At 52.1% G+C, this 15,234-nt stretch overlaps 2 protein-coding genes across 2 annotated transcripts; one reads left to right on the forward strand and one right to left on the reverse strand.

The window, feature by feature from the left end:
• Positions 1-2,660: 2,660 nt before the first annotated feature.
• Positions 2,661-8,389, reverse strand: ENH_00066340 (hypothetical protein, conserved; the record flags this gene model as incomplete). Its single annotated transcript, XM_013582245.1, has 7 exons — positions 2,661-3,410; positions 3,554-3,669; positions 3,914-4,766; positions 4,962-5,432; positions 5,592-5,714; positions 5,910-7,151; positions 7,292-8,389. 7 exons carry the CDS (start codon positions 8,387-8,389, stop codon positions 2,661-2,663), a joined length of 4,653 nt encoding a protein of 1,550 aa, XP_013437699.1.
• Positions 8,390-9,965: 1,576 nt separating this feature from the next.
• On the forward strand, positions 9,966-15,039 carry ENH_00066350 (hypothetical protein; the record flags this gene model as incomplete). The annotated part of the gene is made up of 19 exons (XM_013582246.1): positions 9,966-10,088; positions 10,200-10,304; positions 10,495-10,584; positions 10,761-10,896; positions 11,087-11,198; positions 11,353-11,464; positions 11,625-11,760; positions 11,904-12,050; positions 12,170-12,273; positions 12,426-12,572; positions 12,748-12,996; positions 13,161-13,261; positions 13,470-13,551; positions 13,723-13,786; positions 13,943-14,043; positions 14,153-14,287; positions 14,396-14,551; positions 14,695-14,774; positions 14,904-15,039. 19 exons carry the CDS (start codon positions 9,966-9,968, stop codon positions 15,037-15,039), a joined length of 2,316 nt encoding a protein of 771 aa, XP_013437700.1.
• Positions 15,040-15,234: the final 195 nt, after the last annotated feature.

The following is a 15,234-nucleotide window of genomic DNA, read 5'->3' on the forward strand; positions in this document are numbered from 1 at the left end:
GCTCTGGAGCCGCCTGTACGAGATGCCTACTTGACGGGCTAGGGAGCCTTCTTGATGTCAATATCGACAGAAGCATCACGCCTCTCCTCCATCCATGCGGAAGAAGGTAGGCACTGCTCGCAAGACAGACCTGGGAGAGGAAAAGTACACTAGGGATGACACACAGTTTGAATTCGGCTTGGGTTCTGGCGGTGGGGTTGGAACCACGCCAGAAAACCCCGCTCAGTCGCTCCTGTAAGGTTCCAGCGGCAACAGCTGCCTAATTAACACGTAAAGAGGACAAAAGCCTAAAATACAGAATGCGGGGCAAGAGAAGGGGCCCGCTTTCATCGGCTGCGAGGGCTCGGGTAAGACAGACTCGTTAGACCGACGGCCGAACTGCCTTTGCGCCACTAGCAACGCGTCCACAACAACCACAAAAAGCAGAGTGTCAACTCCACTTGATAAGTACGCGCTCGTGACGCGAAGAAAATTCATGCTGGACAGAACGCAGAGTGCTTGCGAGTCCCTGATCAGGGCTTTCTTGCCAGCGCTCTTCGGCAGCGTCTGCATGCAACATGAGATAAGCAATCATGTGCATTCTCTGAGTTGTTCATGAGCACGTTACGCATTAATTTAACTGTGTTGATGAATCCTTAGTGTAGATATTGCATTCTGGCCTGCGGTTAGGAGAACAACGAAGCTGACGGAGCACCCAGCACCTGTGCAGTTTTACACAGCATGCAGTGTATGTCTCGGCTTTATCGCGCAAGCTATACAATATGCACACACAACTATTATTTTTCAAATACTGCTGAAGCTACCTCCGCGGCTGAGCGAAAGTGCACGAAAGCGACTCCCCTACTGTTGTTTGCACGCAGAGCTGCACACGACACACGCTGGCAATGTTTCTGGGTTTTGAACCTGGCGCATGCTGACTTTCTGTACGTACGTATCCTCTATATTGATGAGACAGCTACAATGCCCTGGAAAAGGTCCACGCTCGCCTTGAAAGGGTGCTGTAGATGGTGTTTTCCCGCCCGAGAGCAGCGCGGGAAGCGTTGTGCCGGTGAATTGAGCCGTTTTGAATAGTTCCAGTGAGTAGGTGGGACGACACGAAGTTGTTTAATGTAGCTTTAGTACACACCCACATGCCCTATGGCTGGACAAAAATTGTTAACTTATCCCGCGTGGCGACATAGCTCGTATGCACACCGAGTAACTGACAAAGTGAAGAACAGAACTTAATCGCTGGGTAAGCAGATGCTTCTGTAAATACAGCCAGCCCCTAAAACGTAGTGTACTTCCCCCCGCCGATTTCCACTGAGCGTGAAAATGAGGTCACCCTTGAAGCATAACGCAGTGAGGAAGTCTCGTCATGCACGAGCACTTCACCCGAGTATGTTTACGATGGCTGGGAGTCAGAACGCGAGGAAGGACAGGCGGCTCTGAGGGGCCGAAGTACTTTCAATGCTATTATGCAACCACGAAGTGCGCTTCACAGAGCGAGCATGCGACTTACGTTGGCTCGTGGTTTAAACCCGCAGGTTGCGTTCAGGCAATTGACATGTATGTTTGTATTGAAATTAATCTGCAGAGGTGACTCCAGTATTTCAAGTTTTCCTATGAACTTCACCAAATATAGCTAAACATTGCTCCACTCCGCCGTCGAGCAAAAGACCACCACTCACAGAACCCGTTGAAGCCTCCGCCTCTTCCAGGACACTGTCGCTGTTGTGTTAATGTGCATGTAGCAACTGCGCACTGCATGCGCGACTGCCGCTGCTCGTACTTCTTCGTTACTCGCTGTCTTTTAAATGCTATCTCCACACAGTCCGTACCTAGTTTGGCCACGCTTGGCCACTGACACAGGTCTGAATTAAATGCGCGTCTTTGGAGGATGCATTTCAACTTCATGTGATTTCGCTGAACTGCCCAACAAATCTGTTTGAACGTCAGCTGGACAGCAGCACCTATGTGCTGCTGGTGTGCAGCACCGGTCACATCCCCTTGACTGCAAAATGCAAAACACGCAGCTCCAACAATACTAACGAGCGTCCCGACATCTGTGTGCAGGCATTATACAGATAATCATGCTCTTTCCCTACAAAAACAAACTGGCCGTTCTTGCCACAGACGATTTCTCTTAGAGCAGCCGAACGGCACTGTGTAGTATGCGGCGCCTTCATCACAAATTCTGTCCCGTTCCTCTGTGGAGATTTTCCTTCAAGCTACAGAAGGGCCAACTACAGTGCTGAAGGGTCGTTTCGCTACATGTAGCACGGCTTTTCCTGCAACTGCGGTTGAAACCACCGCAACATTAGTACCATAAGCCTGGCAGTGTTTTTGTTTGTATGTACAAGGGCTAGGCTGTCTTGTTCCCTTTGTGCCGTCCCCGCTCTCCCATCACGGCAACATGCGCACTACTGTGTTCATAGCGCCACCCAAGTGACGCCGGAGACGGGAGTCCTCCTGCACTGGGCAGACCGTCAGCCGTTGGCGAAGTAACTCCAGAAAGTCTCTGACTCCTCTCCTTCTTGCTGCGACACCAAAAGCAATGCTAGCAGCAGCAGCTTGACCCGAACTAGTGGCAGCCGCAGCAGCGATAGGAGCCTCAGCAGCGATAGCAGCACCATCAGCAGCTGCTAGCGCTCAAATCTATACAGTGGAGCAATCAGAAGCTATGCTGGGCTTGACCTCTGCACTGCTCTAGGCATGAACAGGAACAGCAACAGCAACAGCGAGGCGAGCGCACTGACCTCCACTGACAGCTGTAACTGCCCGGGTTGGAGATGGAAAGCATCCATAACTTGAGCCTTGACAGCTTCATAATCATTTTGCGAGTCTAGTGCCGCCTCAGATCCCACCCAAAGCCACGCCGTCACTGCTCCGGTTGCAGCAGTTGCTGGCACAGGAGACGCAGCACGCGGTAGCCTGCCGGTGCTGTCGTTGCTGTCCGCCACCAGCAAATACACTTTATCTGAAAATAGATCCTCTGAATCGAATAAATCCAGTGGTTCTTCTAAATCTGGGAGACAGAAGAGCTTAGCTGTTCCTTTGGCATGTGTTCCTGCGACTGTTGCTACTTCCTCCGGCGGTGCTCCTGCTGAAGCCCTGTTTGCGGCATGGCCAAATGCCTTGAACGAGCGTCGCAGGGAGGGCACGCATGACGACGCACTGCTACAGCTGCTGTTGCTCTGGTAACGGATGTGCGTTTCATCGCCTGCTTGGCAAGGCTCCTCTGGAGTCCCCTCCAACACGATCTCTCCCGGGACTGCGAATAGGTCTTGAGAAACCACCGCCTCCATGGCATCTCCATCAGCGCTTCCTGCAGGAAAGTCCCCTTCTGCCCAGTCCCCCGGAAGGTCGAATGCGCAATAATCTCGCCAACGGAAGGGCTCTTCAGACTTCTCCGGGACCATCGGCTCCAACTGTGTGAAATTATCCCACAAAAACACACACCGAAAGGGCATTGCATTGGGGAATCCAAATACCTGCAACATGGGCTAAACGGTGCAAAGGTGCGGCAAGAGCCAAACGACAACGACGACCAGGAAATGTGAATCTAACTCACGCCGGAAAGGACATTGGGGACCCCCAGATGAGGATGTGGGGTCTCTGCTCCTACACCGAAGGCCAGCCAGAAGTCTGCAGGCTCCGAGCCAGCAGTAATGAAGTGAAGGCGGATGCCTATGGACAGTTTCACCAAAAACGTGATTCAAGGCAGCCAAGTAATACGAGACGTCACAGAGAGCTTGACTAAAGGAACGAATCTGGTCGTCCCTACGACAACGAAAGCTTAAAACTAAGCTGTAAAGTGGATACAGTAGCGGCCGCGACGCAATTTCCAGCACAGTAGCTAGTGCAAGACAAAATACAGAAAAAGGACCTCATGTGGAGACACAACGGCAAAACTATTGTATCTACTTCTCACTTCGGCCTTCAACAAGTGCCACGTTTTCTTGATAGTTGCTTGCTGCTGCCTCCACCTGCGCTGCTGTGCGGAGACATTTGCTCGCATCCATCCATACCCATCCCTGACCGTTACATCTAAGCATATAGGCCCCTTTCTCTGACATTGCAGGAACTACCCCTGGCCTCCACTCCGTCATTTCTGACCAAAGCAAGAAATCTGGAGAGTGCGCGGAGTGCACCACAAGATGCAGCAGGAGAACGCAATCCTCCTCAGCGGAGGAGATCCTCCCTCTTGCCGTTATTGCTGCTTCTACTGAGGATGAAGGGCTCTCTCTTTGTGGGCCCACCTCACTTCCTGCCTCATTTTCGCTGCTGTCCCCTCCAGGTCTGGGTGGTGCACACACCCGTGGGGAATGGGGACGCAGGCCTCTTAGTGTGACTACAGCATCCGATACTTCCAGATGCGAGCCGTCTGAGGACAAATGTTCCCCCACAGGCGAATGAGAACAACGCTCTTGTGCAGAATGTGGTGAAAGGGCGCCAGGAGATCCTGGAGCCCCTGGTGGAAGCTCTTCTGAGCCCACAGAAGGCCTTGGTGATGCACGGCTTTCTAAGGGGGATCCCGCCCTTTTTAAGCCCTTGCCAGAGGTCCACTGCCTGTCAGATACTGGTCCTGGAGAAGATGGACCCTCTGAGGGTATGCTCCTCAGTGTGGGGGGAGTTTTCAACGCCTCCTGCCCGTCCCGTGAGTGCGCTTGATTGCGACAAGAGAACGCAGCACGGTGTGGCTTGAGACCTAAACGCTTTTGCAGCAGCAGCAGCTGGAAGGTAAAGCCTGTGTTCGGGCTGCAAATGGCCCGACGGCTCCTCAACTAACAAGAACACAGAACAACGCAAAGAGACACAAAGGAGGACGACACACCAATGTGGCTTGGTGCGGCGTCCTATGCAGCGAGCGCTCTTTGGCTAAGCAAACGAGATCTTGGCTGCAATGCAGTCAGCTAACTTACTATAACCTCTATCTGTGCCGTCTACATGGAGGCTGATGCTGCTAACAAAGCTCCTACCCGCTCAAAGGCTTCAGCAAAGGGAAGACGGAGTTTCCACATCAGAAATGCGATAGCAAGAGTGGCAGACCTCGAAACGCCTTCTTTGCAGTGTATCAACACCTTGTGGGGCTTCCTGCTCCCGCTGTTGTTGCTGAAACTGCTACAGCTTTCATCGCTGTTTTGCTTTCTGCTTTTTTTGCTGGCATCGGGATTACAGACACCGCTAACAGCGGCAAGTGAAGCAGCACCAGAAGCATCAGTATTAGCGCGTATGCTTTCTCGTGGAGACAAGGGCGCAGCTACACCCCTGGTATTCTCGCCTATCGCCTCGTAAATAAATCTGATGCAGTCGTAAAAAACGCACATGATGTCCTGCTGCCGCGTATCCTTGAGGTAATACGTTTTGTAGATCAACAGGGGCGCAAAGACATTGGGACAGATGTCGCCTATCGTGTTCACCACGTGAGTTATGCCGGCTTGTTTCAGACACTGAACAGACAGTACAAGGAACCCAAACCTGCAATGCTGCTACTACCATTCGCTGGCGCACAGGCACAGAAGCGCCTTGCATTGCCGTTAGCTTGGGTAGGTTGATGACTGAAGCTGTGCTGCGGCGGGTTTCACTGCAACTGGCTGACTCCTACTTACCTGTAAGTCGCAAGCAGCAGCAGCTCCAGATACGAATAAGCACCCTTCATACACATCACTAATTACGCGTCTGAAGTTGACTAGCTGCTGCTGACGAGTTCTGCTGTACAGGCCCATGCCATCCTGAGGGGAGACAAAAGAAAGCAACGACGCGGGAAGCACGTTGCCTCTACTGCTGTAGTGGTTCATAACATGATGAAATAGAGCCAACAGAAGTCCTGGTTTGTCTGCCCACTAGCTACAACTACACATGTTATTGTTCCTCGCAACGTTATTAATCCTTATGTTGCTCGCACAGGCGCTAATGTTGTTGCCTACATCATCAATGCGCCTCCTCCTAGAGCCAAATGCTTCCCTGGAAGACCCTGCGCTACTGCCGTCGCTTCCCAACCGCTGCAACCCAGCAAAAGAGGCAGCGGGGGAGCTGAGGAGTCCAGAGTGATGCAGGCCACCGACTGACCCTACAGAAACACCTGACAACCGGGCGCCTGCTGGAAGCACCTGCTGCTGCTGCTGCTTCAGGGAAGATGAAGCAGTAGCTGTCTCCCGAGAGGCAGCAGAAGATGTCCCAAACGCAAGCGAAAACGATTTCGATGCTTCTCCCTCTGTGCATTGTAAGAAAGAGGACGAAGAGCCTCCCACAGCCCTGAATGGAGGACTCAAAGAGCCCCCAACTTCTCCAGATGGTGCGCACCCCGCTGGGGAAACTGTAGGCTCACCTCCTCCTAGCCTTGGAATTACTAGCTTGGGCACACCCTGCAGGCGAAAGTTTCTTTGTCGAAGAGGCCCACCATCTGTATTGCGGTGCGATACCCTTTGTATGTCTTGTCCCGCCCTTTCTGCCGATGGAGACTCTGAAGGAGATATTTCCCCAGAAGCGACAGGGGAATCACAGAAAGAAGATGGGAACGAGTTATCATCGCTGCCTGCACAATCCGTAGCGTGCAGCTGAAGCCCACCCCTGCCTGGCGCGACCCGCCTCAGGGCACTGCTGTCAATACGGAGAGGACGTCCTTCGCCATCACGTTTGTTGCCTGCCTCCGGATGCTGCAACTGGGGAAGGCCCTTACTAGGGAGGGCCAACGGGGGTACGACAGGAATAGTCTGTGAGGGACGGTCCCGTTGCTGTTGCTGATGTTGCTGCGTCGCTCGCTCGTCACCCCCTGTGGAAGCAGAAGAATTTCGTATTTCATCTGCACGATTCCCAATTTCTGCTGCCGACTGAGATGCAGTTGCCGGCTCCGCTGGCGCGGGCAAGACAGACGGTGGGGTTCTGTAAGCCAGCCTTGGTGGTCTGAGCAGCAGCCTCAGCAGCAGCACGTTACGCTCCAACAAAGCTCCCGCATCCAGAAACACGGGCTCCTGCTCTGTCTGAGACGCCGAGACGCCTCCCACAGGGCAGGCTCTAACGACAGGCCAACAGCGCGGGCCCTCTCGGTCTGGCCGCAGAATAGCAAACGACGCCCACGGGAGCAATACTTCCGGCAAAATAGGAAAACCCCGCTGCTCACAGCTCTCGAAAGCGTCTACTAGACGAAGAGTGCGCAGTCGAGCGTGGTCCTGCAGCAGTGACAGTGGCACCAACAGAAGTGAATGCAATGGCAACACAGCCACAAAGCGCGAAAAACATGCTCCGGCATTGCCGAGCTACAACTGAGGAGAAGACGCCGTGAAAAGTTTTCATAAGGCCCTCAGCTTACCAATATATAGCGGGGAGCCTCCACTCCTTCCCACAAATACACAGCCCACAGGTGCTGCTGCTTGCGCTGTGGCTGCTGCTCTTCCGGCTGCAGCTGTTCCCCTTTTCTTGAGTCGGAAACATCAGCTTCGTAACACTGTGCGCTGCACTCGCCCCTTCTGCATGCATCGTCACGCGTGACATGCCGCCGCTGCTGCTGATTAAGGGAGCAGCAAGCGCAGCAGTGCACGGCATGCCAGACGCTGTGGCGGCGGGTGTCTAGCGCGATGAGTGATTCCGCTTGAGATAAAAGACTCGCCACATCCCCACTCATCAGCTCTGCAGCAACCCTGCTGTTGTAATTTCTGCCGTCGAAGTTGCATTGAGGGTCCCCTGGTAAAGAAGGATTTCTCGTAGTTCCCCTGGCCCGCGGAGGGCTCAGGCTCCGTCTTCTATCTGTTGGCCCCTCAAGAGTACTACTTATCTCTTGCTGCTGCTGCGCTGCAGTATATGCGTGAATTATCAAGTAGCAACTGGATGGGTCAGGGTGAGGGATATTTGCTCCGATGGTACGCCTCCACCCTTCTGAAGCCTGTCCTCGCTCCCCCCCACTTTTCCCTCCGCCGGTTAAATTGACGTCTTCCGCAGGGCTGTCGCTGCGAATGCTGGTGGTGCTGTTGCTACTGCAGGGTCTCCTTTGCCCCTTATCGGTGGCGTTCGAAGTGCCCGTAACCCCTTTGGGGGAGACCCCTAAAGGCAGGAGGGTCTCACAGCAGCCACACCTCCCTGGGGCCCCTATACGGCTCATTTTCCACGCAAGAAGCATCTGGTGTTGTTGCAGTAGACAACCTGAGAGGCTTTCAAGGCATGAAGATTCTACAGGTGCCAAGTGAGCGCTGGTAGATCCCCACTGCCGGAGCGCGTGAATGACGGCGTCGAGAGTTCTGTCGCCGTCCTGTGTTAGCCACAGACTCATGGATGGCTTTTTCCCACTAGCCAAAGAAGCAGAAACTGAGCTAGGCCCCTCCTCTCTCTTCTCCGGCGGCGCCAGAGGCCCTGTAGAACGGTTAGGTCCAAGAGCAGGCCTCTCGAAGTGGACTGTGCTGCTCACACCTCCCATCTTCAAAAAGACGAAGCCCTGATGAAGAAACGGATGGACCGTAGCCCCGCTGTGAGCTTGGGAAGTGGGGCAGTGTTCTAATGGGGACCCTGGAGAGTCTTGCGTGCCATGACGGCTTCAGTAAAAGGGGCACGGCGCAGCTGCGCGTGGTTCCGATGAAGAAATGCACACAGACCAAGGCCGAAGAAGTAATAAGGGACTACAGTACATGACAATGCGTATGCATCATTCGGTTATACCGTAAGGGGCCCCCAAGACCCACCAGGATTCTCCTCGCTGCGGTGGCAGCAGAGGGTGGGGCCCCTTGCTGCGGCGCCCAGCGCCTCCGGTAGAAACAGCAGCACTCTAGAGCAGCCAGAAATAGGCTAGTTGTCTCACTGCATTTGTCTGGTGGCCCCCGCATACTTTGCAGGCGCCTCACTAGTGCAGTCACGCAGTTGGTATGTTGCGCTGCTGCAGCGTCAACAAGTGGCGTGGCGAGGGCTATGGGGGGAAGACGCCCTCTAAGCCCTATGTAAATACTGAAAATAGTGGGAAACAAACAAGATCAAGTATAATTTGAGGCAGGAAGCGCAAAGGACTGTTGCTGCTGCTACTGCACCGCCCCTGCGGCAGCAGGAGGCGCGACCTGGCTGCTGCAGGCGTTTTGTATGTGTACGCCGGAGCGGGAGCCGTCGTTGCCCGCCGCCTCTGTCTTAGCGCTAGTGCCTAATGAAGTATATCATCAAGTCCTAAGCATGTTCGAGTAGCCGTTTTTTTTCAGAGACAACAGAAAGGGCTGCTCAATCTGCTGTGCTGCCGTTGTTGCTGTGGCTGCCGCCGTCGTGGGGCTTTGGTGTGCCTTTGTTGAAAGGGCATTCCAAAGGGGCCGAAATATGAACACCTATACATCACAAGTCCACAAGAATTTGCAATTGCCTTGCCGCTGTCTAATCCGCTTCCAACTATTCCCCCTTGTGTGCAGACGCTTTCGCCGTCCTGGAAGGCTGGCTTAACACGAGCGTGGACCAGGCCGCCGTTGAGGCCCCAGACCGGCAAAATTATCGAGAAGAACCTTTGGTTTTCCTCTCTCAAATTCAAGAGCTCTTGGCTATTATGTTATGTAATGCAAGTATACACCTACTTAAAAGGTGTACTCGACTAATTTTCGCCTCTTTGTGCATAAGGGGTCTCACGACCGCCGTGCCCATTGAGCAGGGCAGGGGGACCAGAGACCCCGAATGGGCCCATGCCTCGCATACTCTTATTTCTCAAGCAGAATATTCTAAGGCGTTGTAATTGGCTGTTGTAAACAGCGTTTGCGTCGTATGTGTTGTTCGGGCCACCCTAAAGTGATTAGGGCAGAGGCACCACCACGTGCGGTGTGACGCTGTAGTTGCGGTGCTGCTTCATGCACCTATGCATTTGTCTCTCATTGTTTATTGCTAAATGCTGCCCCCCAGATCTTTTAATTATTTTTAGGGCAGCTCAAGGTGGCGCGGAGGAGTGTCACCCGTTGCATCACAGCGGTAGGCCTTCCAGCAGGGACCGTTGCACTAGGACCACCAGCAGATGCGCACTGCAGCCCAAATCAACAATGCTAACTTACGGAGCCTCTCTAGAGGAGGTTCCTCCGGTGAAGGAAATCATCTTGGAGGTGCGCATGGCGTACATGGAGCTCAATCATGAGGCGATCGCCCTCATAGAAAATAAGAACAAGGTAAGTTTGACTGAATCACGATATCTTTTCCCTTATGCGTCCACTTTAGCCTTGAGAAAACGAGACTGATTGCTACTAGTGGCTTCTCCCCTGCTACATATCTTGCTGAAGGTCTCTATCGCCTTCATGTATAAAGGAGAAGACCTCTCACATGTTTGTGGAGACGCTAGGAGAATATGCTACAGGGTGTTCCGGAAGAAGATAGACGATACCTCAGTGGGCACATGCACTGCGCTGAAGTTGTTCCCCCTAAAATTCAAGCTACGGCGACAACCCACATGCTTTCTCCCCACTATGAGCATCTTTCTTCGCCTTTGTGTCGGTCATTCTAGGTTTTGTGACGTTTCTTCCAGGGCCTCTATTATATACCTGTCCCTATGAAGCCGCTAAATTTGCTTCCGTTCAGGTTCATTTGACGGTCAACAGCATCTTTCAGCTGCCCTTTTGTTCCACGTTTCCCATGGCTGCACCAAGCTTGGAGCTATATGTGATGCTGGTATTACAATTTCACGATTGTTCTATCAAAGGAAAAGATAAAGTGGCTATGCCTCTAAAGATAAAGTGACTATGCCTCAGCCTCTCGTGGTTAAGATCCCTGACTCGGTGCTTAGCTTCCGCATACCTGTACGTTTCCTACTCTGGCAATGTTTGCTGCCATTTTTATCCCATCAGGAAAGTCTGTCCAACCTTCGCAAATGTGTTGCCAGTGCAAGGATCTCCCTTGGGCGGCGCTGCAGAAGTCTTTCCTCTCTGCTCAGCACAAACAGCTATACCCTGTATTTAGGCACGAATTCTGTGACCGAAGCGGGTGAGACTTCTTATATTTTCAAGGAAGAACCAGGAATTATCAGGGGCCACAACTGCAGCAGTCTCCCTAGAATAGACGCCTTAAGACGCCCTTAGGCTCACTGCAGGATAGCATTTTTGCCTAGCGCCAACAAGACAGCCACTATGAAAGGTGCAGGGAAGTCGACGCCTGCGACTTATACGTGATATAGGCAGCTTCATGATGAGTGTGCGTCTCGGACACACAAGCGTCAAAGCCAAGAGTTTCAGCTTTTACTGGAGTCAAGAATTGCGCTCGGGGTTGGACGAACACAAGCAAGGAAGGTGTGCAAGCTTCTTGCTAGGGCCTGCTCGTACTGAATTAAGAATTCGAGCTTGACACTGAAAAACACTCTCCCAGTCGAGTACTGGCCCATGATCACTGTGGGCATTAAAGTAGCTACGACTGTCCACATGTTTGTGTTCGGGCCGCTCTCAGAAACTTTCCCAACTTCCCCACCAAAGCTGGCGAGGATGCCAGAGCCACTCTCACAATCCTGAGGCAAACACGAAAGACCCTCTTTGAGCACAGAGTTGGTGCCATATCTGTCGTAAGTCTGCGTTTTCGTGCTGCGCTCTGCCTGCTGCATGCAAGAGTCTTCCAGAATCTCCGACAGGCGCGCAACGGCTAGAGCTGGCTCTCGCTCCCTTCTTTCTGTTGTCACGGAAGTAAAATGTTGTGCTGTTTTTAAAACAATGTGCGGTCTGCAGCCAGTTTCGAGAAAACCGGAATTCGATCTTAAAGGCCTTACCGCCCGCATAGACGAGCTCCTTGTTCAGATGGAAAGAGACGGGGTCATTGTTGTCCCCATGATAACCCGGCTAAAGGCAGGCACGTTGAAACCACGCCAATGGCCCTCTTCCTTCAGAACTACCCTTACCAAGCCCCTTGCGGGAGTCCGAGATGTTTCGTTCATGTCGACACTCCAGTTTCTGTCCTTCGGCACTTCTGGTATGCATTGAGGACTGGTATTCTGCCTTTGTTGTCAGGGGACTGCTCTACCAATCGTTTTGCATCGTTTTTCTTGGATAGTCATCCTTACCGCATCCTTGCAACTACTCCTATCCCGTTCTTTAGCCCCGACACGGTTATGAAGGCCATGGACACTTCCATACATGAGCGAACGAGTACACACGGTGAGTTCCTGAGCATGCTTATCCTATCGTTAGGATGTATGAAAAGGCCTGCTTCCACTGACCGGACGCACCTGCAGCTCCCTCAACCTGCCGTTTTGTGATCCTGACTACCTCTGCAGGGTTCTTGGGATGGGACCGATGCTTGTCCAACACATTCGACTATCTGTTGGACAGAGCGGCGTTCCTGGATAGCACAGCGCCATCCAAGTCTGGCCTCTGCCTGGTAAGAACAGGCTCTCTGCTTCTCTCTTCTGTGCCTGTGGGTGGAGTTTCTTGGCTTTCACAAAAACAGAATTTTCTTGTTTCCTTCTTGTTGCGAAGCTTCTTGCTTTTGTAATCCTTCCCTATTGTATGTGAGCGATTTTGTTGGTTCAGGCGTCTAATACCAGTCTACATAAATGCGTCCTGAGCACCTGCCAGGCGGTTTCTTGTGCGTCAACGTACTCCTTTTATTCGGCTCAGTTTGCCGTGCAGATTCTTGAGGAGGCGGTCTTCGAGCCGACTGCAGAGAGTGTTCTGATTGTAAGCCGTTCTGGGCCCAATGCTGTAGCCCCCAAAAACAGATATTTAGGTTCCAATGCAGAGATTTTGGGAAAAATGTTACTTCTGAAGGGGAGAATTCCTTACGAATTGCAATAACTCCACATTAGCGTTTTGTTTATGTGCCCTGTATTCCCCTCTGCCTGGCTCGTTGCAGGGAGCTCTGCCCTTTGACAGCACCCAGGAGAGCACTGACTTGCAAAAGTTCGAACAGGCGGATACAGATAGAGGAGACCATAGCTCACAAAAGGACGGGCTCGATAAGAAGCCAGTTCTACCTCCCGTGAATCACACTCATCTCAGGGAGATTCGCAGCAGCATGGACACCTGGAGACACCGATGCTATTTCCGCAGACTCCCTTCAGAGCATCCGCTCCAGATATTCGCACTTTTCAAGCGTGATCAGGTTAGCTTGCTTGTTCGCCTATTATTTATGCACTTTATACGTGTCCCGTTCCTTAGCAGGGTGACCCACGTGAGTCGCTTTTCTTGAAGCTTCTCCACATTCCCTGCAGAACTAGCGTGCTGAATTGGCCCCTATGCGTCGGGTGTGCGCACTGGTATCTACAGCTGTTTGTGAGCCGACAGGCCATTGGTCAGTCTCGCTCAGGCATCCTCTTGGCCATACTTGTTCTTGGAGACGAAAACGTTGATGTGGAAGAGGCGAGCAAGTTAGTTCTTGCTTTGCAGCTACACAGGAACCGTCCGTTACCTTGCTACTAGCACAGTGTGGACAGCCGAGTAATCTGCCGGTGCTTCCTCGCCGGCCGCACTGGCACATTAATGATTCAGTAACTTCATAACTGTGTTCAACGCCCATTAGAAACCCAGTGCTAACCGCGTGGCATTCTGTTGCCTTTCCCTTATTGCTGGTTGAAGGCTTTACGGAGTAGAGATCCAGACCCAGCGCATGATAAACGACGCGATCGTGGCGTTGAAGAAGCGCGCAGCCGAGGGCACAGTACGTTGTTCGCCTCTATGCCGGGCAGATGAGTTTCTCGGGGTTTATTAGGGCACCACAGATATTAGCAGAGTTCCCAGAGAACTTCTCAATGCTACGTACATGACTACGGAGTAGCGTATTCCCGTGAGCAGCGACGCTAACGTTTGTGGTGTGCTGAATCTTTTATAGACTGGGAAATCGAAGAGTACGCAGAGACGCAGTCTAACAAGCCTAAATACTGTTCTTATGACTGGTGAGTCCAGTTAGCTGTCTTTGTGAAGCATTTTCCTGCATTGTACTATTCCGCTGACATTTTTAAGCTCATAATGTAGTTCTGGCTAGTTGTTTTCTTCATTGGAAAAGGCTGCAGTGTGACGGCTATCTTTTATACTTGCGATTTTCCATACAGCTGTAGACTACAAAGGCTTCCGTGTTGTAGTGTTGCCGTTGCCGGAGTCCATACCAGAGGTGGTCGCATGGCCACAACCTCTTTCTGCTCGTGTTCGTCACGTGAGTAGCTACCAGTTCGCGATTTGCTGCCGCTCTGCCAATTACATTTGTGTTCTTAGCTTGTCTCACAGCGGAATGGTGCAGAGATTTTCTCATTGATTTCTCACAGGAAGTTTCTTTTATAGAGACTAAACTGAATATTTGCAACCTGCTGAAGCCAGTGTCATCCGAGCGTCACGCTCGTGATGTGACAATCCTGCTATCAGTGAAGAACAGAGGCACTGACACGATGATGCTTTATCGAGTACGTCCCGCCTGTGTTTTCCAGGTAGTGTTCTTTCCCATCTCCTTTGTTTCTGCTACTGCATTCGCATCTCAATCATGCGGTGCTGATGTGATTTATTGAGCACAGACATGTTATGCGCTACCGTTGTTCTCTGGGAAGGATGTCAGCGGCCCCCGTCCCTCCGTCTCCCAACGCCTTCGAACTGTCCCTTTTGAGTATTCCGCCGATATGGAGATGGCACTGAAAAACAGTCAACAACTGCCTCCGCAGATGACAGCAAAGGTCAGCTCACACGGGAAGCATTCAGGGAAACCCGATGTTAACCAGAGTATCTACGAACCCACTGCTCTGTGTCTTCGGATAGGCCGGAAGTATATTGCACTGAAAGGGCGTTTGTGATTACTTTTTGCGCTCTTGATATGCAGCCAACGCAGCCTGACCAGACTTTCCAAGATGCGATTGTAAGGTCTCCATTCAGCCGTCTGTACTCCCCTGTGGACGAGCTGTAAGTGGCTAGCGTCGTCAGAGCAGAAGCATTCCGAGATTTGCAAGTTTACAGTCATAATGGAACGTTAAAAGGATAAGGCCGTACCTAGCTTCTTGAAAGAGTTCCGTGAGCGTTTTCTGTTTGCAGCGTCCACTTCATCACTCGCTCGTACAGCCGTTCGTATAGAGAGAACGTTGAGCCCGTTATCTGCGGCAATTCGCTCCCCGGAAGAAAGGCACAGCGTCTTGGAACCATCGTGAAGTCCGTTGTTCTTGATGAGTAGGTTGTGAACTTAACTCCCTCACAATGCCGCTCTCACGTTTCATCCGCATTTAGTAAGAGCCATACAAAGTATAGTTCCTACACCAGTGCATGCTGCACACTAGGGTTACTTGTGTTGCTCGTTCCTTTAGTGCCATTGCTGAACTTGAGCGAATGGACCCCTATGGCCCACATGATTCAATATCTCTGACGAACT

Source organism: Eimeria necatrix, genomic scaffold, assembly GCF_000499385.1.
Source record: "Eimeria necatrix Houghton genomic scaffold, Enh_scaff60, whole genome shotgun sequence".
In the NCBI taxonomy this organism is placed as follows: Eukaryota; Apicomplexa; class Conoidasida; order Eucoccidiorida; family Eimeriidae; genus Eimeria; species Eimeria necatrix.